Here is a 25551-nt window from a genome sequence, read left to right as displayed (position 1 = left end):
GCGCGCCTCGGCGTTGTGGCGAGTGAGCGCAAAGCAAGGCGTGGTTCGCTGCAGCGGCTTCCCGGGCGTAGCGGTGGTACAAGGTCCTAGGTAATTGCAAATGAGAAGAAGAAAGAAAGAAGAAACGCAGACGCCCCTTAACTATACCCCTTCTTTTCGGCCCGTCTGACCAAGTCCTTTTCTAAGCGTCGTCCCGGTAAATCGTTCCACGACTCTTTCATTTACTCCATCTTTGCTCAAACTATTTAGCAATTGACCAACACTTGAATAATCGTTGAACGAATTGTCGATAGATAAATTTGTTGGCAAACTCCCTGATTATGCTATTTGTTGTCACCTATGATGTTTTTAGTAACCGGCTTTTGTACAAATTTGTATTATTTCGTTATGAATTAAGGAAGACGAAAACGAAAGACGATAGAGCCCTGCACACCTTAAAAAGCACCGTTTTCGGGAGCGTTCCGGCACAACGCGTAATATGCACCTCTTTTGCTGACGTCGTCTGAAGTGCAAGCATTAAAAGCAACGACGCCCAAAAAGCTGCGAAGAGAGCGCCTACAGTTGGTGGGACCTTTTCGGGGAATGTCTTTGCGCAGTGACCGACGGGAACTCGCCTGTGTTCACTCGCGCGTGTGCCGGTGCGCGTTCAGACATTCCGCAGCATAAGAACGCGTTGTTGGCCGTTTCTTAGAACGACAGTGCTGCGTGACTTAGATCGAAAGCTTCCGTATAGCCTCTCCTATAGACCAATCTCTGACAAGTAGTTCCTTCGACCCGTCCCTAATTGTTGAATATCTCAATTATTTACCTAACGAAAGGAACCCTAACGGCCGGAAGGTACAAACACTGCGTAGATTTCGCTTCTGGCTGCAATACATCCATCGGAGGGTCTCGAGAAATGCAGCTCAGGGATATGATCGCTTTTCAGTTCAGCTCTCATTAACAACCGCTATGTGATACGAACGCAAAAACCCCCATTTTTGTTTAGGTAACACGGACGGCTAAAACACAGAAATCTGCACATTCATGTATGCGGAGAAAGTAACCGTCTTTTCATCTTTGATACGTTGCATTTATTTGCATAACCACATAGATGAAGGTGTAACATTACGTAGCGCTTCGGCATGTTGGTGATACCTGCTTAACTTTCATGTCATCTTGCGCTATTCGAAACGCACTTGACGAATGCTTTTCCTCGTTTGTGACGACATAGGCGTCTAGATGAAATAAGTGTCAGTTTTATTGAAAGCTGATAGACCACATTCATAGTGTTCCGCATTCACTTGACTTGACATCCTGGATGAATGTTTTACGTAAATGCTTACGAGTTAATTTTGAGAAATGAATGTGCAACACAGTGTACAAGGCGTTTCACGCTTCCTTCCAGTCGAATAGCGCGTCATGATTGCCCTTTCTCAAGATCACGAACTCACATGCGTTTGCACGAACGCACTCATCCGGTCGTCGTCGTCGTCGCGCTGCAGCCGTCCCTTACCGTCGTCGTCACACAAACGTCTCACTGTCCCGATGCCGTCATCGTCGTTCGATCGACATCGTTCCTTCTTCGCCATCGCTGCGTAGGCGTCACACAGTCGTCGTCAAGCGGCCACATTGGCGAGCGGGAGCAAAGTGGGGCCGACATATCGGAGCATGTGGCGAAGCGAAGCCTCGTAATTACCTCTTAAATAAACGTCACTTCAGGAATGTGATCTGTCGCTATGCATTTCTCAATTGTTATTTGCATTACCATCGACAGTCGTCGTGACAAAAGTGCCGCCGTAATTTCTTTTTTATTCTTCAGTTAGTTATTCCCCGAGGGTGGATCCCTTCCCGTCTGCTGCTGCAATCGACTCGCCCGGTCGATCAGTTTCCTCTAGCCGTCCAGCTGCGACGGTGCTGGAAAGAATTGCTTCGCACTGGGAGAGGGGCAGTTTGGCCGGTGGTTTGGGGCATTCCCACGTGGTACGGTAAAGGTTTGTGTGTCCCGCACAGAAGGGGCATCGGTCTGGGATCAGTGCTCAGCCTTCAGCACTTTTCGCAGGCTTCTTTCAGGTTCTGAGGAAACGTTTATGTATCACGTATAGAGCAACAGAAGGGTGAATCGGGAATTTTCCACAATTGCCTACAATCTTCAGATTGACAATCTTGCTGATTATTATATTTGAGAAGCTAATTAATAATAACTAATATGTAATTAGGCGAAATACAAAAAAATATAGCCTGTCTCGCTCAAGCGACAGCAGCACTACCTTGGTGCTGTCCAGCACTAGCATATTTTAATATTTTGGCACAAGTTACGTGGGACACACTGAATACTGGCCCGCTTAAAAGGAGACGACACTGAAACTCATCATCATCATCTAACTGCGAATCCCAGCCAATGCTTTTCGAGACGCACTGCACTCATTTTTCAGGTGCCTGCGTTGCGACGTCGCACAGCTGTGACTGAAACTGACGTAGGTCATTTCAGAATATGGGGCCGAATGCCGAGTCTCTTTCGTAATAATCGTTTCACATGGGCCTTTTCTAATAATATGTATGTGCACTATCAACATCGTGGAGCGGTGGCATTCTCATCGCACTAAGTAGTATACGAACTGTTTTCTTTGGACGGTCCATAGAACAATATTTTAAAGTGATCCTTCGATTGATACAATTGAGCGCAGCGCACTGATACTACGGAGTTATTTGCGACGAATGAATGCGTAAGCTCCGTTCTAAAAAGAAAAAAAATGTCGGCTGTTACGATTTATCGCTTAATACGCTTTATCGGGCAGCTTTTACTGGCATTTATTTCGCGAGGAAACAGAAATTGGCAATTCTAAAAAAATCTGCTAATAATTAGCAGTTACACATTGTACAAAAAGACTGCGTAGATGCATAAATGTCGTCGCAGTCTCCTCCCAGTCCTTGAAGCGCTGTCTGCGACAAAGATTGCGCAAGTGTTGTGCTCACAGAGAGACGAATCTGCAGACGAAAACCCCACCGACTGGTGTCCTCTCGTCAGTTCCACGCGCAGCATACTTTTCGGTCCTCTCGCTTCCACTAAGTGCAGCCAACCGCACAAAAGCCACGGCAGTGACGTCACCGACGCCGCTGTCCTTCCTCCGGCGCAGGCAACCTCGCCGCCGTCGGTCAGAGTGGCTGCGCTGCTGCCGTGCTGCCGCCGCGGTCGTGTGGGCGCCGCCGGGATGCCGCCCCTCAAGCTGGTCGTGTTCGTGGGCAGCTGCCGCACGGGACGCCTCGCAGAGCGCCTCAAGCGCCACGTCACCTCGCAGCTCGAGAAGAGAGGCCACCAGGTCAGCGTCATCGGTGAGTTCGGCCGAGCCGCTGGAAGGCGTGCGCGCTGCTTGCGAAGACTGCCGCCAGGGGCGCAGCCGCGTGACGCCGTGGCGTAGCGAGTTCTGTTGGCGTTTGGCAGGTTTCAACTCGGCACTTTAACAAGCAAACCACCGCAGGAGGGTGCATTACTTCGTGCCTTGACAGTGTTTGGAATATTGGGGGCGAACTCCACCACTGGAAAAGCTGGCGCCGCCGTCGGCGTGACGTGGTATGAGGGATCACGCGGACACAGCGGCCGCGTCGGCTGCTTCGGAAGCGCCGAAGCGGGCTGAAAACGAAAGTTTTAAGTTCCACTTCCGCTGCGGTTATGTTTAAGTGGGCAGGTTTTTCCCGCTTCAGGTGTCTGCTAGAAAACATTTGAAATCACTGTAATAGGTAGTGGCTGCCTCTGAAGGCGTACAACATGGTAGGCTGCTGCTCGATGCCACAGTGCGGGACGTACACAATTGAGTCCGGCGTCAGCCTTCACACGTAGCCAAAGGACAAGAAGCTGCGTGAAGCTTGGATTACGAAACTAAGAACCGGCAAGCAGCCATCGGCTACAACTCGGGTGTGCAGCAAGCGCGTCCTCGAGGGAGATTTCTGATACTGCGTCGGGGATGCGATGTTCGGTGGGCAGCAGGAAAGTGCGCCCTGAGACGCTCGGCCGCGCGCGCTGCCCGGCTGTCGTGAAGATTTGGCCCACGAACTTGTTGGTGCTCGATACTGGCAAGTTCACCGCAATGGAAAGGGAACGGTAAAGAGCACATTAAAGAAAAGCACGACATATGCTCATGCTTGTGTAGCACCTAGCAATAAAATGTACTGGATTAAGAAAAAAGAGCAGCGGGTAATTGCTGGCTCAGACCGATAAATATGCAGTGCGACGCAACTTGACAAATAATTATCGTCGAAGACTTTAGAAAAAAAAAAAGTTAGGCGACCTTAATCTTTGACTTACGTGTCTCTTAGCGGCACTCGCGCCTCGGTGTTGGTGTTTTTTTGGTTAACTTTAGGCGAACGCAACGCAAGGACCGAATCCGAAGACAACTGTTTTCCATTAATTAGGGGGTTAAATATCACGCCACCTTCTTGTGTGTAACGTCATTAGTGACGTCATTGCTTCCGCTTTCTGGTTTCCAGGAATTTTGCCAAAGTTGTGCTCAATTGGCCGGTCTCCAGAGTCTGCGATGCTGTGCCTTGGTGAGCGGTAACCAGTGATTTCTGTATAATTTGAATTATTCCAGACACTTCAGTAACTCAGCTTGTGACCAAACTTATCCCCTGATATCATGTCTACAATGAAACCCGTGAATTTTGTATTGTGCTAATTTATTTTTCTTTCCTGATTCATTTTGAATTTCCTCCCCGGTCGTCTCGGGAGCTGAACCGGAAGTGCTGCGCAAGAAATAAGAGCGTCATTCGATGTTCGTGCCACTAAGGAGATTGAATCGTCGCGACGGCACATCACAAGTCGGCGTCGTAGGCGTCGAAGTCCCTAGTTTTAACGAAATTATTTTCGGACAGCTCTGATGGCAACAATGGTTGCTTGTGCACCGTCGAATGCTCCCACGCTGCGGCCTAGAGCCCACGGCACGGTGCGAAAACGCGCTCGCAGCGAAAGCGAGACATTGTGCGCGGACATGCGTGCAGTCGGTCACCGCGAACCGGCGCGATCGTCGCTGCATTGAAGCTAGGCACGTTCTCAAGAAAAGCTTTGAAAAAATGATAGAGATTGCCCTTTATACCAAGTCAAAAGCCCTCCAAGTATAGTTACATGTGGAATAGAATCGAAAGATTTTTTTATGTCTACTCCAATTATAACTCGAAACTGAGCCCAGCTGGGCTTTGTGAGAACATCGGCATGTATTCTTCCCATGATAAAATTCTTAAAAACACCGTTATAGCATCTAGTAAAATTCTATCTCGCATCTTCAGGCAATCTTTAGAGACTGGCGTGCTGCCCTCAGACTGGAAGATAGTAAAAGTCATACCCATATTTAAGTCGGGTAATAAACACGCACCGGAAAACTACCGTCGAATATCATTAACATCTATATGCTGCAAAATGCTAGAACATGTAATTGCATCAGATGTATACAGTCACCTGGAAGCCAACAAATTTTTCTTTTCGAATCAACACGGATTTCGGAGAAACTACTCTTGTGAAACGCAATTATTAGAATTAACAACTGACTTGCGTACTAACATGGAAAAGGATCTACAAACTGACTGTGCTTTTCTAGACTTTTCAAAAGCGTTTGACCTCTTAGGACATTGCCGTTTGATTTTGAAATTATCTGCTCTTAAATTAGATTCTCTTACACTAACATGGATTCGCAATTTCCTTTCTAATCGTCAGCAATTCACAGCAGTTAATAATTTTTTTCTCTCCTCTTTCGAACGTTACTATTTCTAATATAAATTAATGACTTACCCAATAACATTTCCTCACACGTGCGCATTTTTGCAGACGACTGCATTCTTTATCGTTCCATCAAGTGTGCCGATGATCATGCAATCCTCCAAAAAGATGTAGAACTTATTTCTCTTTGGTGCAACACTTGGCTAAAGAAGCTTAACGTTTATAAATGTAAAATTATCTCCTTTAACCGCAAGCATACTAAATCTGCGTTTCCTTATCACATAAATAACATCACTATTTTGCATGATACTCAATATAAATATCTTGGTGTTAACCTAACTTCGACTCTTTCGTGGTCAACGCACATTGCGTACATATGCGCCAATGCAACGAGATCATTAGGGTACATAAGACGCAAGTTGCATCATTCTACTAAAGACATTCGTAAACTAGCTTATCAAACATTAGTTCAACCTCAGCTTGAATACGCCGCATCCGTCTGGTCTCCCCATCAGAAATACTTCATCGCAAAACTCGAATCTATTCAGAATAGGGCTGCGCGTTTTATTTCAAGTTGTTATCACTTTAACAAACGCATAACACAAATTAAGCTGAACCTCTCACTACAGCCCTTACATTGCCGTCGTGACATAGCCCTGCTATCATTATTTCATAAATATGTCCATAATACAGCGCCATCAGTACTGCCTCTTGAAACTCCTCATTACAGGTCATACCGGTTGTACAATCAGTTCAGTTTCAAGCGCATCTACGCAAAGACTCATTCAGTTAAATACTCCGCTCTTCCAAGAGCCATTCGCCTTTGGAACAATCTTCCTAACGCTATCGCTTATGAGAGTGACCAGGAAAAATTCCGGCATCTTCTAACAACGCATTTTTCAAACTCAACATAACTTATAACGTGTTATTTTTTCTTGTCTTTCCCGTCATTATTCTGCTAATATCCCTCAAATACTGTTTTGTTATAGCCAAATATGTCCCGCTCGCTCTATAATTCTATTGATTATATTGTGACCTCTCGCGTTTAAAAGTATTCGGTTTGTCCATTGTACAATTTTAACACCACATGACTGTATGTTAGCGCATTTCTTATACTGTATTTTTGTATATGTATTCACATATGTATTCTAATTATTGTATAATCTTTGAGTGTACTCTCCACCGTTACACAATGCCTGCAGTGGCTGGTAAGGTACTTTAAATAAAAGAATAAGTAAATAAATAAATAAATATCCCGGGCGGAACCATACGTTAGCGTAAGAGAGAACTTCTACAAGTACCATTCCAGCCTTCGCAGAGCCATTTCCTCCATTACCTTGCAGATGTTCTACGTTAGAGATATCGCCCTAAATCTTGCATGCAGCTTCCGACTGGGTTTACCTGGCTTCGGTGTAGGTCTCACCATGGACCGCTTCCATGTAGCGTGGAGATGACGCATTTCCCAGTACTTGTTAATCTCTTCGAGAAGCGCAAGATGACGCATATGTAGAAGATTGTAACGCGTTGGGTAGCGTACTCCATCCGGACCGAGAACGCTGCGCTAGTTAGTGTCATGCAATGACGCCTCCAGCTCGTCTGTACTGAAAGGAACGTCGCACTCGCAAACATCGAGTAGTGGGTCTACGGATAGTGCCGATGCTTCCATGGACTAGGGACAAAATACTTGTCCCGCTTGTAGCGCCAACTCGTCGGGGGAAACGTGCAACTTCAGTGGCATACTGTAGTGCTGGCGGATTCGGCCGTTTGCGTCCCAGAATGGCCTTGAAGATATGCCATGCCTTAGACATATGACGTGTGTCATTGAAAATGTGACAGAGGAGTTGCCAGTAACGGACAGCAAGAAGGGCAGTATACAGCTCCATCTCTTTGGTTGTGCAAGTAAGAATGTGTTGACGACGAGCAGCGCGATTAGAGTGGCGGGAAGCCCACGATTCCACAACGTCCGTAAGTGAGAGTCCGGTTTGGGAGCATCAAACTTGACAGAAAGCTTGGTTGCTGCATTCTGCTTGGCCGCGTGAAGCTGTCTAACAAGCTCGTCCATTTCTGCGGGAACGTCGTACTGCTAAGTGTCTTGCGATACTTGTCCCATCTGACGTGCCCATCTCTTCGATAGCGTAGTTGTGGTTTACGCCCTCGAAGACAACACTAATGGATAATGATCACTACCCGTCAGACACTCCGCACGGGTCCAAGTAAGTTTGTTGAGATGGCTCAAAAAGAGTTAGGTCTGGGTAAGTGTCCCGTTGGCCGAAATCATTGGCGAGAAAGAGTCTACGTGTTGTCATATGTTCCCACAAGCGCTGGCCACGTGCGTCCGCCATTGTGTCGGACACATGTGCCTCGCGTTAAAGTCGCCGACACGACCTTGGGCCGAAGATCCTTTTGAAGTGTGCAACCATGACACTCTACGTTTGGTAGTGCCAACAGTCCTCGCGTAAACCGAAAAAAGACAGGCATTTGTATCTAATCATAGGCGTCTTGTGCCTGCCAGCATCACAGCGAAGGGCCAAACTAAGCATGAGGAAATCGTGGAGAAACGCATGCTTCACCTTTATAGCCTTATACGCACGTTGCGATCCTTTTCCGGGGCGCCTATGTTTTATAAGGAAGGGGTGCAGTAGGTCACGAATAGCCGATCAATGCTGGTGTGCCTGTGCCAGTTTCTTGTAGCAGAATGACTCGAGGTGGCGTTGCCGTCACTTATAGCCTCCCAATGAGCTCTGCACGCTTACGCCGGATTCCCCGGCAATTCCATTGAAGAAACCAAACCGGCAACTGCGGCGAAAAAAGAAATGCCGCATGGTTGTGCACACGGATTTGCCATCACGGTTTCTGTAAAGTGTTAGGTGATGGGTATGGAAGATGGTGCAAATACTCGCTTAGACTGCTGCCTAATGGGAGGAGTTCGCACGCTCAGAAGAAAGAGGGACAATTCGCTTCAGCTAATTCTCCTCCTCGCACTGGTATGTGCGGATTCCGTTTTCTCCCAGCGACAGCTTCGAAAGGTAACGGTTTAATTGCGAATTAGTGCAATTCTAACGTGTTCTGTCTGGGATTTCTGCGACTTCAGATGACTCAAGGTCAACGGGCTACCACTCTGCTATATTCGGCTGCAAAAATAGCTTTCGGAAGCAAGCATGAAGTGCATCCTCAGCCGCGACGACTTCGTGGACACCGCCGCTGCAATAGCAGATAAGTGTCCGCTTTGTATTGCCGGCACAAAAAGAAAGGACTCGATGCCATCGCGTGTGTGTTCGGAAGGTATTGTTCCCAGTGAGCGCGCGGCGACGAACTCGGCACCCGTGGTCAAACTGGGGTATGAAAGAAAGGTGCGTATTCGATTTGGTCAACCATTGCGATTGGACGAAGCTGTTACTTTTAAACTTATTCTGTTCAAACATGTTCTAAGATTATCATGCTTGGCAACCATCGTTCTGGCGGAAGTTGACCGAGAACCTACTGTGAAAACAGCCGACGAAAAGAAATGATGGCGTGTTCTTTTCCATTCTGTAACCAGAGCCGTGCCTACCGTGTGCCGGCCGGCCCTAGTTTACATGGACTCACCCGTGCTTCCGAATCTCGCCGACAAGCCGTCGACGCCGTTCATCGCGCGCTGTATTACTGCAGAAAATAATGTTGCTGTTTCAAAGAGTAGTTGTTCGTTTTTCAGCTCTCTCGAGTAGGCGAGGTGCCCTTGCACGCACAGGCACCATTAGAGACCTAAGAGTGCGCATAATCTTTCAACGCGTCGCGTGTGTCGGGTTGATCGTGGCATATTCGCGGCCGCTGTCATGAGCTGATGTTATTCATGTTAATAGCCCTTTCAATCTAGGTATTTTACAGTTCTTTATTTTGTAAAGCTTGATGCCCGGGTGCCCGATAAAGAATGTCTAGAAAATCGTACTGTGAAAATTTTAGTATCACAAAAGCTAGCAAAACGTGCTTCCTCGCAGCTTCGCGGTTACCTGAATTGGGATGCACGCTGGTGCGGAGAATGGAGACACCTCTGATTGTTGTCGCCTGAGTGACACTTTAATAGAGGTCAAGGCTAGACATAAAATAATAACAGGTTACATGTAAACGTTACGTATCGAAAATGTTCCGAGTTGACTCGTCTCCTATTTCGATCGTGGGCAGAGCTGCGGGAGCGCCTCTAGGCCCGTCGCCGTTCGATATTGCACTTGTAGGGGGCGAGGACTAACGGAGTCGCCATCTGTCGGAACCGCCTCGTTTGCGTGGTAGTATGGGTGATAACGCAGCGCGCACCTGATGGGTTTGGCTGTCGGCGCTCAATAAAAACACCACTCTGGAGCCCTGCTGCACATTTCTGTAAGTACTCTCGAAACGAAGGAAGTTATTTACTGCCGAAATAATAATCTTGGGCAAACAGAAATCATAGAATCATGTACAGACGCTATCTCTTTACCGAACACGTACAATGAACGCCCACTGCGCGCGGTCGCCGCGATGGAGTCCCCCTAATCGGTTTCTTGCGTGAAAGGTTGACAATCGCTGAGGGCGAACTATGTGAAATACGTTCTTATAGTGGGATATCTGTATAAACAAATGGAGCATAACAGAATGAAGCCTCAATGCAGTGATCGCACGGCTTCGCTTGACCGACTGCGCGTCTCCATGCATGTACGCGCACAATGTTTCGCTTTCGCTGCGAGCGCGTTTTCGCGCCGTGCCGGGAGCTTTAGACCGCAGAATATGAGCACCAGAGCAGGATTGGCCACCCTGGTGCAGTACTTGGCCGCAAGCTCCTATATGAATACAACAATCAAATCCCAGCCCTCAGTCCCCAGCAGCTGCGAAGCAACTGACCACGACGGCGGTCAGCCCAGTGACGCAGCAGAGATTGCTAAGAATCCCTGGATCCGGACAGACCGCCATTAGAATCTGAATGTGGCAACGTTTAACGCTAGAACGTTACCTAGTGAGGCGAATCTAGCAGTAGTATTGGACGATTTATAGGGCAGTAAATGGGATATAATAGGGCTCAGTAAAGTTAGGAGCACTAATGAAGCATATACAGTGCTAAAAAGCGGGCACGTCCTGTGCTACTGGGACTTAGTGGAGAGACGAGAACTAGGAGTCGGATTCCTGATTACTTAGGATATAGCTGGTAACATACAGGAATTCTGTAGCATTAACGAGAGGGTGGCCGGTCTTTTTGTGAAACTTAATAAGAGGTACAAATTGAAGGTCGTACAGGTCTACGCCCCTACATCCTGTCATGATGACCAGGAAGTCGAAAGCTTCTATGAAGACGTGGAATCGGCGATGGGTAAAGTCAAAACAAAATACACTATACTGATGGGCGACTTCAATGCCAGGGTAGGCAAGAAGCAGGCTGGAGACAAGTCAGTGGGGGAATATGGCATAGGCTCTAGGAATAGCAGGGGAGAGTTATTAGTAGAGATTGAAGAACAGAATAATATGCGGACAATGAATATCTTCTTCCCCAAGCGGGATAGTCGCAAGTGGACGTGGAGGAGCCCGAATGGCGAGACTAGAAATGAAATAGACTTTATACTAGCTCTGCGCTAACCCTGGCATCATTCAGGATATGGACGTGCTCGGCAAGGTGCGCTGCAGTGACCATAGGATGGTAAGAACTCGAATTAGCCTAGACTTGAGGAGGGAACGGAAGAAACTGGTACATTAGAAGCCAAACATTGAGTGCGGTAAGAGGCAAAATAGAGGAATTCCGGATCAAGCTACTGAACAGGTATTCGGCTTTAACTCAAGAAGAGGACATTAGTGTTGAAGAAATGAACGACAATCTTATGGGCGTCATTAAGGAGTGTGCAATAGAAGTCGGTGGTAACTCCGTTAGACAGGATACCAGTAAGCTATCGCAGGTGACGAAAGATCTCAAGATCTCATCAAGAAAAGCCAATGTATGAAAGCCTCTAACCCTACAGCAAGAATAGAACTGGCAGAACTTTCGAAGTTAATCAACAAGCGTAAGACAGCTGACATAAGGAAGTGTAATATGGATAGAACTAAACATGCTCTCAGGAACGGAGGAAGCCTAAAAGCAGTGAAGAAGAAACTAGGAATAGGAAAGAATCAGATGTATGCGTTAAGAGACAAAGCCGGCAATATCATTGCTAATATGGATGAGATAATTCAAGCGGCTGAGCAGTTCTATAGAGATTTATACAGTACCAGTGGCACCCACGACGATAATGGGAGAGAATAGTCTAGAGGAATTTGAAATCCCAGAAGTAACGCCGGAAGAAGTAAAGAAAGCCTTGGAAGCTATGTAAAGGGGGAAAGCAGCTGGGGTGGATCAGGTAACAGCAGATTTGTTGAAGAATGGTAGGCAGATTGTTCTAGAAAAACTGGCCACCTTGTATACGCAATGCCTCATGACCTCGAACGTACCGGAATCTTGGAAGAACGCTAAAATAATCCTAATTCACAACAAGGGGGACGCCAAAGACTTGAAAAATTATAGACCGATCAGCTTACTGTGCGCTGCCTACAAAGTATTTACTAAGGTAATCGCAAATAGAATCAGGGACACCTTAGACTTCTGTCAACCAAAGGACCAGGCAGGATTCCGTAAAGGCTACTAAACAATAGACCATATTCACACTATCAATCAGGTGATAGAAAAATGTGCGGAATATAACCAACCCTTATATATAGCTTTCATTGATTACGAGAAAGCGTTTGATTCAGTCGAAACCTCAGCAGTCATGGAGGCATTACGGAATCAGGGTGTAGACGAGCCGTATCTAAAAATACTGAAAGATATCTATAGCGGCTCCACAGCAACCGTAGTCCTCCATAAAGAAAGCAACTAAGTCCCAATAAAGAAAGGCGTCAGACAGGGAGATACGATCTCTCCAATGCTATTCCCAGCGTGTTTACAGGAGGTATTCAGAGACCTGGATTGGGAAGAATTGGGGATAAGAGTTAATGGAGAATACCTTAGTAACTTGCGATTCGCTGATGATATTGCCTTGCTTAGTAACTCAGGGGACCAATTGCAATGCATGCTCACTGACCTGGACAGGCAAAGAAGAAGGGTGGGTCTGAAAATTAATCTGCAGGAAACTAAAGTAATGTTTAACAGTCTCGGAAGAGAACAGCAGTTTACGATAGGTAGCGAGGCACTGAAAGTGGTAAGAGAATACATCTACTTAGGGCAGGTAGTGACCGCGGATGCAGATCATGATACTGAAATAATCAGAAGAATAAGAATTGGCTGGGGTGCGTTTGGCAGGCATTCTCGGATCATGAACAGCAGGTCGCCATTACCCCTCAAGAGGAAAGTGTATAACAGCTGTCTTACCAGTACTCACGTACGGGGCAGAAACCTGGAGGCTTACAAAAAGGGGGCGCTATAACGTATAACTATTCTAAACTTTTCTATCACAATTCTGCTATCAGCCCTCCACGATTGGTCAAAAACTTTTTTCGACCACGCCCACTTCACCTTTCTGTCACGCGACGTCATGAGAACCGCGACACCTCCCCATCTGATATGATGTGTACACACTGATTATGCATGATTTGACGGAAGAAAGAAAAATAGTTATTTCTAATTTGACCCCTTTTTGACATTAGCCCTCGGCTATTGGTAAAAAGTTTTCGGGCTGCACCCACTTCACCTGCCTGTCACGCGACGTCACAAAACCGCACAAACTCACCGCGTCAAAGTGACGTGTATGCGATAAAGATGCATTAATATGCCGAACAAAACTGAATTTTCTTCGGAATAGCCGCAGGCTGCCCCGTTCCCAAAGGAATAAAAGATGGCTGCCGCCGATCGCTGAGACGCTGGCTACTCGCACCTGCGCGAGAGCATGGGTGTATTTGCGTATAATAAGACTTCTTGCGTGGCCGTGTAACGTTTTCGAGCCCTTTTGGCACGTTTACCACCTGATTCTGCCAACTCTTCTTTGCTGAGGGTCAGCTTTAGCGTCATTCTTAAGCTTCCGTTGCATGCCGCCCTAATTTTCGACCAGCCACCACAAGCTAAGGGAAAGCCGACCAATCGCAGACGCCGGTACCACCCTCTCCATCCGGTTATCGATTTTCAGTGCACTGGCTCTTCCCCAGTGAATCCCTCTCCTCTTGAGCGTTCTTCGCGCCTCTTGTCAGCCAATTAGATACGACAAGCCGCTCAGTGTAGGCAATGTTATTCGTTTTTCAAGCAAACAAAAGTGACCTCCTATGAACCAGGAGAGCGTTTTATTGGTCTGTTCAGACAACCCTGCGGGTGACCGCCCGGTGCTTGCGTCGGTGGTTATGCAAATTTGACGTCAGGAGATTGGAATAGAAACATATTGGAATAGTTTTACGTTATAGGGCCCGGGTTCTACTTAAATTGAAGACGACGTAACGAACTATGGAAAGAATAATGATGGGTGTAACGTTAAGGGATAAGAAAAGGGCAGATTGGTTTAGGGAACAAACACGAGTTAATGACATCTTAGTTGAAATCAAGGAAAAGAAATGGGCATGGGCAGGACATGTAATGAGGAGGGAAGATAACCGATGGTCATTAAGGTTTAGGGACTGGGTTCCAAGGGAAGGGAAGCGTAGCAGGGGGCGGCAGAAAGTTAGGTGGGCGGATGAGATTAAGAAGTTTGCAGGGACAACATGGCCACAATTAGTACATGACTGGGGTAGTTGGAGAAGTATGGGAGAGGCCTTTGCGCTGCAGTGGGCGTAACCAGGCTGATGATGATGACGACGATGATATGAGCACTTGACAGTACACTAGCAACCATTGTTGCGTGGAGACTATCAGACCTTTTCAAAAATAATGTCAATATAACTGGAGACTTCGACGCCTACGACGAAGACTTGTGACGTGCCGTCGCGACGATTCAATGTTTTTTTCTCGTATTCTAAAGTCTTGGACATTCCAAGATCATTATTTCTCAAGTTGTGTTGCACTGCACGTTTATCGGTCTTCTCTGCAAGCAATAACTCGCTGCTTCTTTTTCTTAATGCAGTACATCACACAGTTTGGTTCTACACAAGCATGAGCATATGCCATGTCTTTTTTAATGCACATTTTACCGTTCCCTTTCCATTGCAGTGAACTTGCCAGTATCTAGCACCAACAAGTTCGTAGACCAAATCTTCATGACATTAGCCGGGCAGCGCGCGCGGGCAACCATTTCATGGCGCACTTTCCTGCTACTCACCGAACATCGCGGACCCGATGCCGTATCAGAAATCTCAACCATGCTCTACCGTCTGTGGCTAGGCGTTGCCTTTACAAACTCATATGCTTTCCTCATAGGAATGGCCAACAGCCCCACGTGCGACACATGTAACATCGACGGGACGCTCGCACACATTATCTGTGTCTGCCCCCGATGGAGTGCTGAGAGACAAGTGGTGTGCAGAGTACTGGACCAGTTGGACAATCGTCCACTTTCAGAGCTAAAAGCTTTAGGCCAATGCTCCGAAAGAACATCCGCGTTGAAGGCCTTACTCGCGCTATTATTGTTCTTGCGGTCCACGGGGCTTCACGACAGACTAAGAATGCCGCCCCCTACCGCTCTGTAGTGTACGCGCTTTGTTCGTGCTTGTCTCCCTTTCTTTCCATCTCCCCCTTCCACTCTGTTTCTCTTTTTATCTCCCTTAACCCTTCCCCCTGCGCAGGGTAGCCAACCGGAACTACCTCTGGTTAACCTCCCTACCTTTCTCTGCATTATTTTCTCGCTCTTCCTCGCGGAAGTGCTTGCTGCGCACCCGAGTTGTAGCCGATGGCTGCTTGCCGGTTCTTAGTTTCGTAATCCAAGCTTCACGCAGCTTCTTGTCTTTCGAATACGTGTGAATGCTGACGCTGGGTTCAGTTGTGTACGTCCGGCACTGTGGCATCGAGCAGCAGCCTACCATGTTGTACGCCTCCAGAGGCAGCCACTACCTATTACAGTGATTTCAAATGTTTTCTAGCAGACACCTGAAGCGGGAAAAACCTGCCAACTTAAACATAACCGCAGCGGAAGTGTAACTTAGAACTTTCGTTTTCAGCTCGCTTCGGCGCTTCCGAAGCAGCCGACGCGGCCGGTGTGTCCGCGTGATCCCTCATACCACGTCACGCCGACGGCGGTGCCAGCTTTTCCAGTGGTGGAGCTTGCCCCCAATATCGAAGCTAAAAGCTTAGTGACGACACGCTAAGAAGTTTTCCAATCCAAACAACTTGTTGACACCTCTCGGGAAAGAGCGAAAACTTGCCACTCGTCGTCAAAAGCACGTTCGCCGTTGCACCCTCCAGCGCGATCCCACATACCAGCATGGCGTCGCACGAAAGACGGCGCTGCGGTCACAAAATAGCGGCGCCCTCAATAAAACTATGGCGGGAACTATGGTATGTGCATCAGGTACAATGAGTGAAAAAAAAAAAAACTTTGCTGGGCGTAACGTAATTGTGGACTGGAAATAATTGCATAGATTAGAATCAAGAGTTAGTGGAATGCATAAGTGCTGATATTAAGGATTTCGGGAATGATGCTGAAATTATCCTGTTAGGTGAGATGAATGCCCACATACAGGATCTAGATTCCTATACCGACAACAACGGGAAGTCAATGCTAGATCTTTTTGAGCAACATAACCTCGTTATCGTGAATACTGGGCCTAAGTGTGAAGGGCAGATCACGTGGGAAGTGGGAAACCGGTAATCGACCATTGATTACTGTCTGATGACAAAAGGAATTCACGATGAGTTGAGAGAAATGGTCATTGACGAGGAAGGGTATAGCAGCATAGGGAGTCATCATGAACGCATTATTTTGAAAATGGGATATGAAGTTGGGAAAGAGAGCAAGGAGTGCAAAATGGCCACTCAAAATGGCCACCAAGCTCTTGCTATTATATACTATGGGTAGTGTGTCGTCCGGCGGCGAAAACGTGCCTCTTTTTGCGATGATGGCCGGGAGTGCTGGAGCACGCCAGTCTACTGCAGCGCCCTGTCGCTGAAGCCTGGAGTCATTGCTGGCAAGAGGAAAAATAATTCATTTATTTATTTATTTGATACCTGCTTCGCCTTTGCAGGCATTACAGCAGGGGGATACACAAAAATAAGCATCATATTTGAGACCAATAAAGAAACTAATTACACAAGGCGCGGTAAAAAGCATCATTCGACACATTGGATACAATCATAGGCGGAAGATTATTCCACTCTCTTATACATGTAACAAAAAATGAATAGCGGAAGACGTCACCTTTAAAGGAAAATTCATTTACTTTGAGACTGTGGTCCCTTCTTTGGGATATACAGGACGGCTCTTGAATGTACTTCTCCTTATTGATTCCAGTTTTAGAATGGTAGATATTATGGAAAAATTTCAACCTGAGGTTTCGTCTACGATCTTTCAATTCTTCCCATTTAAGTTTACGTTTGCTTTCTCTCATGCTAAGTTGACGATCCCAATTACCTAGAACGAATCGCACTGCCCTATTCTGTATCTTTTCAAGCGTATCGGCCAGCTCTTTGGTATACGGATCCCAGCAAACGCATGCGTACTCCAGCAATGAGCGCACATGATATGAAATACAGTTGTTCTTTTAAATTAAATGGAAGTTCGCTGAAATTTCGTCTTAAGAAACCCAAAGCACGTGTAGCCTTTACTTTGATGTGGTGAACGTGCTTAGTCCACCTCAAATCACTTTCGTGAACGCTTGGAGTAGCGCTATTTATGGTATACGTATTCTACTGGTATGAACGTTTCCTCGTAAAGGTGACGTGAACAAACTTTTTAACATTCAACGACGTTTCTGAATGGGCACACCAGGATGATATTACATTGAAATCATACTGCAGGTATTCTGAATCACGTTCATTCTCTATAATCCTGTAAACTACACAGTCATCCGCGAACATTCTGAACGAAGCCAGTAGTAATAGCCATTGAAGCATTTGAAGCCAGTAGTAATATCATTTATATACATCAGAAACAAAAGAGGGCCCAGAACTGAGCCATGAGGAACTCCTGAGGTCACGGGAACATATCCGGAGGAACAACCGTTGAGAACTACCGACTGCTGTCTTAGAGAGAGATACTCGGCTATCCATGCAATAACTGATTCATTTAGTTTATAGCCCCGTAATTTACTAATAAGAAGGTCATGGGGAACAACATCGAACGCTTTTTTGAAGTCCAAGAAAATACAGTCAACTACTTTACGCTTATCTATTGCTAGAGCCAATTCATGCGTGAACTCAACAAGCTGTGTTGAGCAAGAAAAACCTTGCCGAAAACCGTGTTGACTAGAATGCAGAAGATTATGTTTAACCCAATGTGTCATTATACAACTATAAAGGACATGTTCAAATATTTTACATGGTATACTGGTTAACGACACCGGCCTGTAGTGCTCAACGTCACTTCTTGGCCCATTCTTATGAATAGGTGTAACACGTGCTAACTTCAAATCACAAGGTAGTGATTTCTCAACTAAGCACTTCTGAAATAGACGATGAAAGTAAAACGATAACGTTGCCGAACAGTTCTTTATTATCGCTGCTGGTATATCATCTGGGCCACACGCTTTAGCTGGTTTGAGATTTTCTAACGATTTTCGAATACCAGGCACACTAAAAGTGACCTCGGGCATCACTTCTGCCTCAGTTGGAGAAACCATGTTAACAACGCGTGAAAAACTTGGACTAAACACGGACGAAAAATAATTGCCAAGGATGGCTGCCTTAGACGCATCATCATCAACGATTGTGTGAGAATATTTTAGAGGAGGAATAGATGTATTATCTTTACCGTTGAGACGAACGTATTTCCAAAACTGTTTCGAGTCCTCCACTAGCTTCTTACCAAGACTCGAGAAGTAAGAATTCTTAGCTACTTTAGTTAGACTTTGAAAGTTAAGTTTCATTCTTTTCAGCTCACACTTGTTTTCCACAGAATTATTTTTTTTATTTTACATTTCCTGTACATTCGCCTTATACGACGCAGTAGAGTACGCAGCAGAGTGCTAAACCATGGTTTATCTCTAGTGCCCTTAGTTGACAAGATTCGAATGGGAACGGAAGTTTCACGCAGATCAAATAGTTTTTCTTTAAACACATTCCATAACTGTTCAGTATTCAGTTCGGCTGCTAGTGTATCAAAAGCGGGAAAATAGGTTTCAAATGCCGAATTAATTGCATCATAATTTGCTCTAGTGTACGCGTACACCTTTCTGGCAGCTTTTTTGGGAACAGATATAGTCTCAACATTTACATCAGCCACAACTATATTGTGGTCGCTAACACCCGGTAAAACATGGACATTCGATACAATATTAGGCAGATTACAAAGAAGTAAGTCAAGAACATGACCTGTCCCGTCATTTCGAGATGCCTCACGGACGTACTGCGTAAATGTGTACTCGTCCAGAATATAAAAAAAGTCGCATATAGTCGGCCTCCGGCAGTATACCTTGGTTCATTGCTTGACCAATTAATATGTGGTAGGTTAAAGTCACCCCCGATCAAAATATGATACGCTTTAATCGTTTCAAGATACTCAGACAATTTGAATAACTGTTCGAACGTTGAGCTATGAGGCCTATAATATGAACCAACTACGACACCTTTCCCATTCTGCAGCCGTATTCTACAAAAAACACATTCAATATCAGTAACAGAACAATCCAACAATATACTACGTATATCTGAACTTACAAGTATAAACACCCTTCCTCCTCTTGCACTTGGTCGCGACGAAAGCATTGATACCCAGGAGGAAAAACTTCAGAATCCGCAATTGCAGAATCAAGCCACGACTCTGTGCCCAAAATGATTGAGGGTCGTATCGATCGAACCACCATAAAGAAATCGTCGATTTTGTTCTTTATGCTCTGACAATTGCTAACCATAACGGTAAGCGGCTGCGCAACTCTAGGCGTACAAAGCGGTCAGTGTTGGACTACGCACCCTGTGGCTCTATCTATTTGATACCGTTTGCCGTCTAAGTGCAGCGTATCAAACTTTAAAATAACCTTCTTTCCTTGCTGCTTATGCTCCCTTGCAAACTCCCACAATTTCTTTCTCTTGTCCCGAACAAAACGCGAAAAATCTTCCGATATGCTATAATCTGTTCCCTTTAACTTATGTGCTCTTGACAGCACAGATTGACGAGCCCTAAAAGAAGAAAATTTAACAATTATTGGACGTGGAATGCCTTCACGATACGGCCCTATTCGATGCGCACGTTCAATGCTGACATCAGTAAGTTCAAGCCTTGAGGTACACAAATTTGCGACAAGTTCCTCAGATTTTAAAGCTATCTCAGCTGCAACTGCGTCCGTAAAACCATAAAATACCAAATTGTTGCGTCGTTCTCTGTTTTCAGCGTCGTCAATCTTTTTGGTAATTGTCGCCAGTGCTTCGTGATCCTGGCGCTGCTGAACTTCAATAGCTGTTAAAGCCTCCGGGCCTCCGGGATCGGCAGTTATGGTTGTCGCAGAGGTCATGCATGTACGTTTTGGAGCTCGGCGACAGCTCGCTGTGGTCTTCCCTGACGCGTTCGCACATCCTTTATGTGCACGGCAAGCGCTGGGTTTGCAAATGTACTTTGTGGTGTGTGTGTGTGTGTGTGTGTGTGTGTGTGTGTGTGTGTGTGTGTGTGTGTGTGTGTGTGTGTGTGTGTGTGTGTGTGTGTGTGTGTGCGCGTGTGTGTGTGTGTGTGTGCGTGTGCGTGTGTGTGCGTGTGCGCGTGCGTGCGTGTGCGCGTGTGTGCGTGTGTGCGTGCGTGCGTGCGTTAAGGTTCCTGCATAACGATCACAACTCCGGGCAGCTTCAGATCGGGTACATTGAGACCATTGGCTGTATTCCTTCCCTTCGGCGCCCTTTTAGGGAGCGAAATATCTAGATGTTAGCGGCTGCATTCGTCACCGAGCAGGATTTTTTTTCTCCAGTAAAACCTGGTGATCGCTTTTCTGGCTGATAGAAAATGAAAGGAATCCCTTTCAATCGACCAGGCACAGTGCAGGTGCTCTTTCCGGGCTCTTCATCCTCTTGTCTTTGAAATTCGAAATACTCAAAACATATGCGTGCTTACCGAACGGAACGAGCAGACGGGTGTTTGTTTGTCTTCTGCAACCGAAACGCTGAGCCACTGGCTGAACAGACGATCAGGAATACTGCATGATTTGTGGTCGGAAACGTGCAAGCATAGACGGCGTTATTAATGTATCTTAACAGTTCGTATTATTTTTTTTTTTTTTGCGAATTATAAGAATTTCAGTTGCGTTTTGAGAGCGTTTTAGTTTATAAATGCAGAAAGTTTTGCATGTGTTTAAATTTCGCGCGATAGGCGCGCTGGTCGATCGCAGCGCCCTGCTGGTGGCGTCATCGCAGAAACGTCCCCGGTTCTCCCATTGTTTTTCTGTTGTAAGATTTGTCGGACGATCCCACCGCTGGCATACAGTTGTAGGAGTTGTCGGACGATCTCGCCGCTGCCACCATTTGTAAGGGTTGAAGGCCGTAGAGAGGAACTTGGGAGGAACTTGGTGAACAGGGTTTATTTACAGTACTTACATTTTAAACAAGTGAGACATTTACACAGTCTAGCGTGACTCCCAAATGGAGCCCGCAAAACGAAGCATACAGCATACGAGCACAGAGCTCACGAGTACGTTGACGAGCACAGCGCACGACGACGAGCACACTGTAGCAGCGACAAACAGCTGCTTATAAACACTCCGTTCGACGTCGTGGTTCGACCTCATCGTAGACTACCCGCCTTTTTGGAGGAGGAGGGCTCACACACACACGTACGCACTTTCACTGCCCCCCTCCGAGGGCAGACGACCTTCGCAGCACTCGGAGCTGACCTTCGCAACGCGGCCGTCGTGGTGCCCATTGTCTTGCGTCTCCGTAGTCAGATGGTCACGCCCGACCCCAGCCGGCGCCTCTAAATTCCAGACCTGCCTTTCTCCTGTAGTCGCCACCTGTGTCAGCAGACTGTGCCGAATCCTGGGGCCCCCGCACCGCAAAGCACCCTATGGGGGGGGGGGGGGGGGGGTACTGTTCTTGCTGCCGTAGTCCGCAGTTCTCTGAAGTAGGTTCATGGTTGGTTAGCGCTGTCCTCGCTGGTTTTCTGAAAGGCGCCCCCACCGCGGGTCGATCGAAACACGTGCAGCGGGCTGAAATATCTTTACAGAGCAGTACCCGTGCAGGCCGCTCCTAACACTGTACAGACGACACACTGCCCCATTCCATACACCATACTTATACAGCCTAATGTCGTACCTAGGTTCAAAAAAGAGAGAAAGAAAAAAAAAACCCTATGAACTCCCACAACCAAATTTTCTGATCCCCTATTGCGAACTTTGCTTTTGTACGTCTCCGTTTTTTGTCGTTTCGCTACTTTCTTTCCACCAATCTTGGAATCGCCTCTTACTAATCTTTATTGCACACATGTTTACTTTTCCACTGCTCTCGCTGAACCCGAGGGCTTCAAGGAGGCCAGTAGTGCCTAAATCGACTACTGGGCAGACGTCTTCACATTCTAATAAAACGTGCTCCATCGTTCCCCTAGCTTTACCGCAGCAAGCACATGCTTCTTCTTCCTTCTTATATCTCGCTTTGTAGGTGCGTGTTCTAAGGAATCCTGACCTCGCTTCGAAAAGTAATGAGCTTCCCTTTGAGTTATCATAAATTGTTTCTTTCATGATTTCGTTTTTTTTACCTTTTAAGTAGTTACTCATGGTAGGTTTCTTTTCCATTGCCGCCACCCATGAGATTAGTTCAGCCTCTCTGACTTTCCGCTTGACGTTCTTTGTTGCTGTGTTGCACACCCTACATACTTGTTGGTAAGCTTCCTAGTTCTTTTCCTCCACTGTGAATCAAGCACGCATGCATGCTTCCATCCATCCATACCATCCATCCATCCATCCATCCATCCATGGATGGATGGATGGATGGATGGATGGATGGATGGATGGATGGATGGATGGATGGATGGATGTTATGAGCGTCCCCTTTGGAACGGGGCGGTGGGTTGCGCCACCAAGCTCTTGCTATTATACTGCCTTATGTCCTACCTAGGTTAAACAATAAAAAAGAGAAAAAAAACACTATGAACTACCCCACCCAAATTTTCTGAAACCCTGTTTCGAACTGTGCTTTTGTACGTCTCCGTTTTTTTGTCGTTTTCCTACTTTTCTTCCACCAATCCTCTAATCGACGTGTTTACTTTTCCACTGCTCTCGCTGAAACCAAGTGCTTCAAGGAGGACAGTGGTGCCTAAATCGACCGCTGGGTAGACGTCTTCACATTCTACTAAACATGCTCCATAGTCTCGCTAGCTTTACCGCAGCAAGCACATGCTTCATCTTCCGTCTTATATTTCGCTTTAAGCATGGATGGACGGATGATCGAGTCTCAACCCTTTGAATCGGGCGGCGGCGACGTGCGCCACCTAGCCTTGAATGGTACTATATGCATGCATACCTGTGTATTTACTCCTTTACTATTGCGTTGATATTATCCACCAATCAGATAGCCTGCGTTTAGTTATTTCTACCTGTTCAAAGTCTATTTTACTTTCACTGTCTTTAATACCCAAAGCTTTGAATAGGTCCCCGTTACATTCAACTGCAGGGTGAAGTTGTTTACAAGCAAGTATCAGGTGTTCAGTCCTTTCCTCCTCCTCTCCACACGCCCCGCACAACAAGTATGTCTCCTGGTATCTGGCTCGGTACGTTTTAGTCCGCAGTACACCTGTCCTGGCCTCAAACAACAATGAGCTTCCCTTAGAGTTATCGTAAATATTTTCTTTGGCTATTTCTTGCTTAAACGTCCTGTATGTCTCTAATGCCGATTTGGTTTACATCTCTGTTTTCCACATACGCCTCTCTGTCTCCTTAACCTTTTTCTTGACAGATGATTCGTTACCTGTCCCCCCCCACTGCTGCCCAAGTATTTGCTGGTCAATTTTCTAGTTCGCTTCCTCCACCTTGTGTCAACATTCCTCGTGTATAAGTAACTGAAAACCTTCCTAGCCCACCGCATTTCCCCCATTTTTCTCAATCGCTCCTCAAATGCTACCTTGCTACTAGCGTAAGAAGTAAAGAAGAACATCCCAGATCCCCCTGCACCCCAAGATTTGGTGTCTTGCCATGTGCTCCCAGAGCGAGCCTACCCACACCACGTTGCCTAGTTTCCAACTGTTGCCGGGTCTCTGCTCTCATACATAGAACTGCATTGGCAAAAGTCAGGCCTGGAACCATTACCCCCTTCCATATCCCTCGCACTACCTAGTACCTATTGTAGTTCCACAGTGCCCTACTCTTCATAATCGCTGCACTTCTGTTACCTTTAGTCGTTACATATTTTTTGTACTCTGTCAGATACTTAATGCCGTTATTTATCCACACCCCAAGGTACTTGTATTTATCGACTATCTCAACCGTGGCCTCCTGTATCTTATGCTCACCGCAAATGTTATCATTAAAAATCATGACTGCTGATTTTTCTTTGCTAAACTTCAAGCCTAATCTGTCTCCTTCTGTACCACATATGTCCATCAATACCTGCAGATCTTCTGTATTGTCAGCCATTAATACAATATCATCCGCGTACATCAGTTCTGGTAATGACTGTTCCATCAATTTTCCTTGTTTGAAAAATGATAGGTTGAAGCCGAGTCCGCTTTGCTGTATTTTGGCCTCTAAACCTTGTAGGTACATCATAAACATCAGAGATGACAATGGGCCCCCCTGCCTAAGCCCCCGCCGAATCATTGCAGGCTCCGAAGCCTGCTTTTCCCATTGTATATTCACCCGGTTATATTTATAGATATCTTTTAAGAAACTGGTTACTCCATCTTGCACTCCTAAAGTTTCCAGAATGCCTCACAAACCCTCTTGAAGTACACTGTCATAGGCTCCCTTGATATCCAATAAAGCCAGCCATGGGGGTTTGTGTTCCTTTTCAGCTATTTCAATGCACTATGTTAGTGAGAACAGATTGACTTCCAGCCTCCTATGCTTCCGGAACCCATTTTGTAGCTCTCCAAGCACCCCCTCGTTGTCTTCCCATGCCTGCAGTCTGTCCTTTATAATCTGCATAACCAACCCGTAAACCACTGACCTCACTGTTATAGGCCGGTAGTTATTTATGTCAGCTTCGTCCCCCTTTCCCTTATATATCATTCTCATCCTACTTACCCTCCATTCGTCAGGTACTTTACCATCCACTAGCATTTTGCTCACCACCTCCCTCAATGCTTTCTTAGATTTCGGGCCCAATTTCTTTATTAACGTAATTGGAATACCATCGGGGCCTGCCGATGTGCTACTTGGTACCCTCTTCTCGGCCCTTTCCCACTCTTTTTGTCCAATCGAAAGCAGTGGGTTGACCGGGCTATCTCTCTCCGACGTACTGCATGTACCATTTCTCTGTTTTGTAAATTTTTCCCTCATCATGGTTCCTATATGCTCCATTGCCTCCTCTCCTTCTAACCGAGTACCTTGAGCTGTTACTATATACCTATGCTCTAGGCTTGTCCTATTACCCAAGGAGTTCAGATGTTGCCAGAATTTCCTAGCTGCCTGTTTATCTTTTTTATTGCTTATTTCTGACAGCCATTGGGACCCTTCTGTCCTGATTTTCTCGTTGATCAAATAGGATGCTTACCTTCTGCATTTTATGTTGTTTATCCATTTCCTCTCTACTTCTGCTTCAGGTTCTCCCTTACATTTGGAATACCTGTGTTCCCTGGAGGCTTCCTGACGTTTCTTTATGGCCTTCTTAACCTCTTCATCCCACCAGGTGTTGAGTTTTGGTATCCCTTTCCTTGTTTTCCTGACTCGCGCCTTACCTTGCTCACGCTCAAATAGTCTCATTAACTTTG

At 46.3% G+C, this 25551-nt stretch overlaps 1 protein-coding gene across 5 annotated transcripts in view; it reads left to right on the top strand.

The window, feature by feature from the left end:
- Positions 1–25551, top strand: part of LOC126521650 (NADPH azoreductase-like) — a 148892-nt gene that overhangs the window by 101672 nt on the left and 21669 nt on the right. For all 5 annotated transcript variants that reach the window (XM_055065765.1, XM_050170372.2, XM_055065767.2 and 2 more), the window contains exon 2: positions 3117–3312. In XM_055065765.1, the coding sequence (XP_054921740.1) occupies positions 3117–3312 (196 nt within the window). The remainder of the gene's footprint in view (positions 1–3116; positions 3313–25551) is intronic.

This window comes from Dermacentor andersoni, chromosome 6 (assembly GCF_023375885.2).
Source record: "Dermacentor andersoni chromosome 6, qqDerAnde1_hic_scaffold, whole genome shotgun sequence".
NCBI lineage: Eukaryota > Metazoa > Arthropoda > Arachnida > Ixodida > Ixodidae > Dermacentor > Dermacentor andersoni.
The sequence above is the reverse complement of the archived record's forward strand: the minus strand, read 5'-3'. Positions and strand labels throughout refer to the sequence as shown.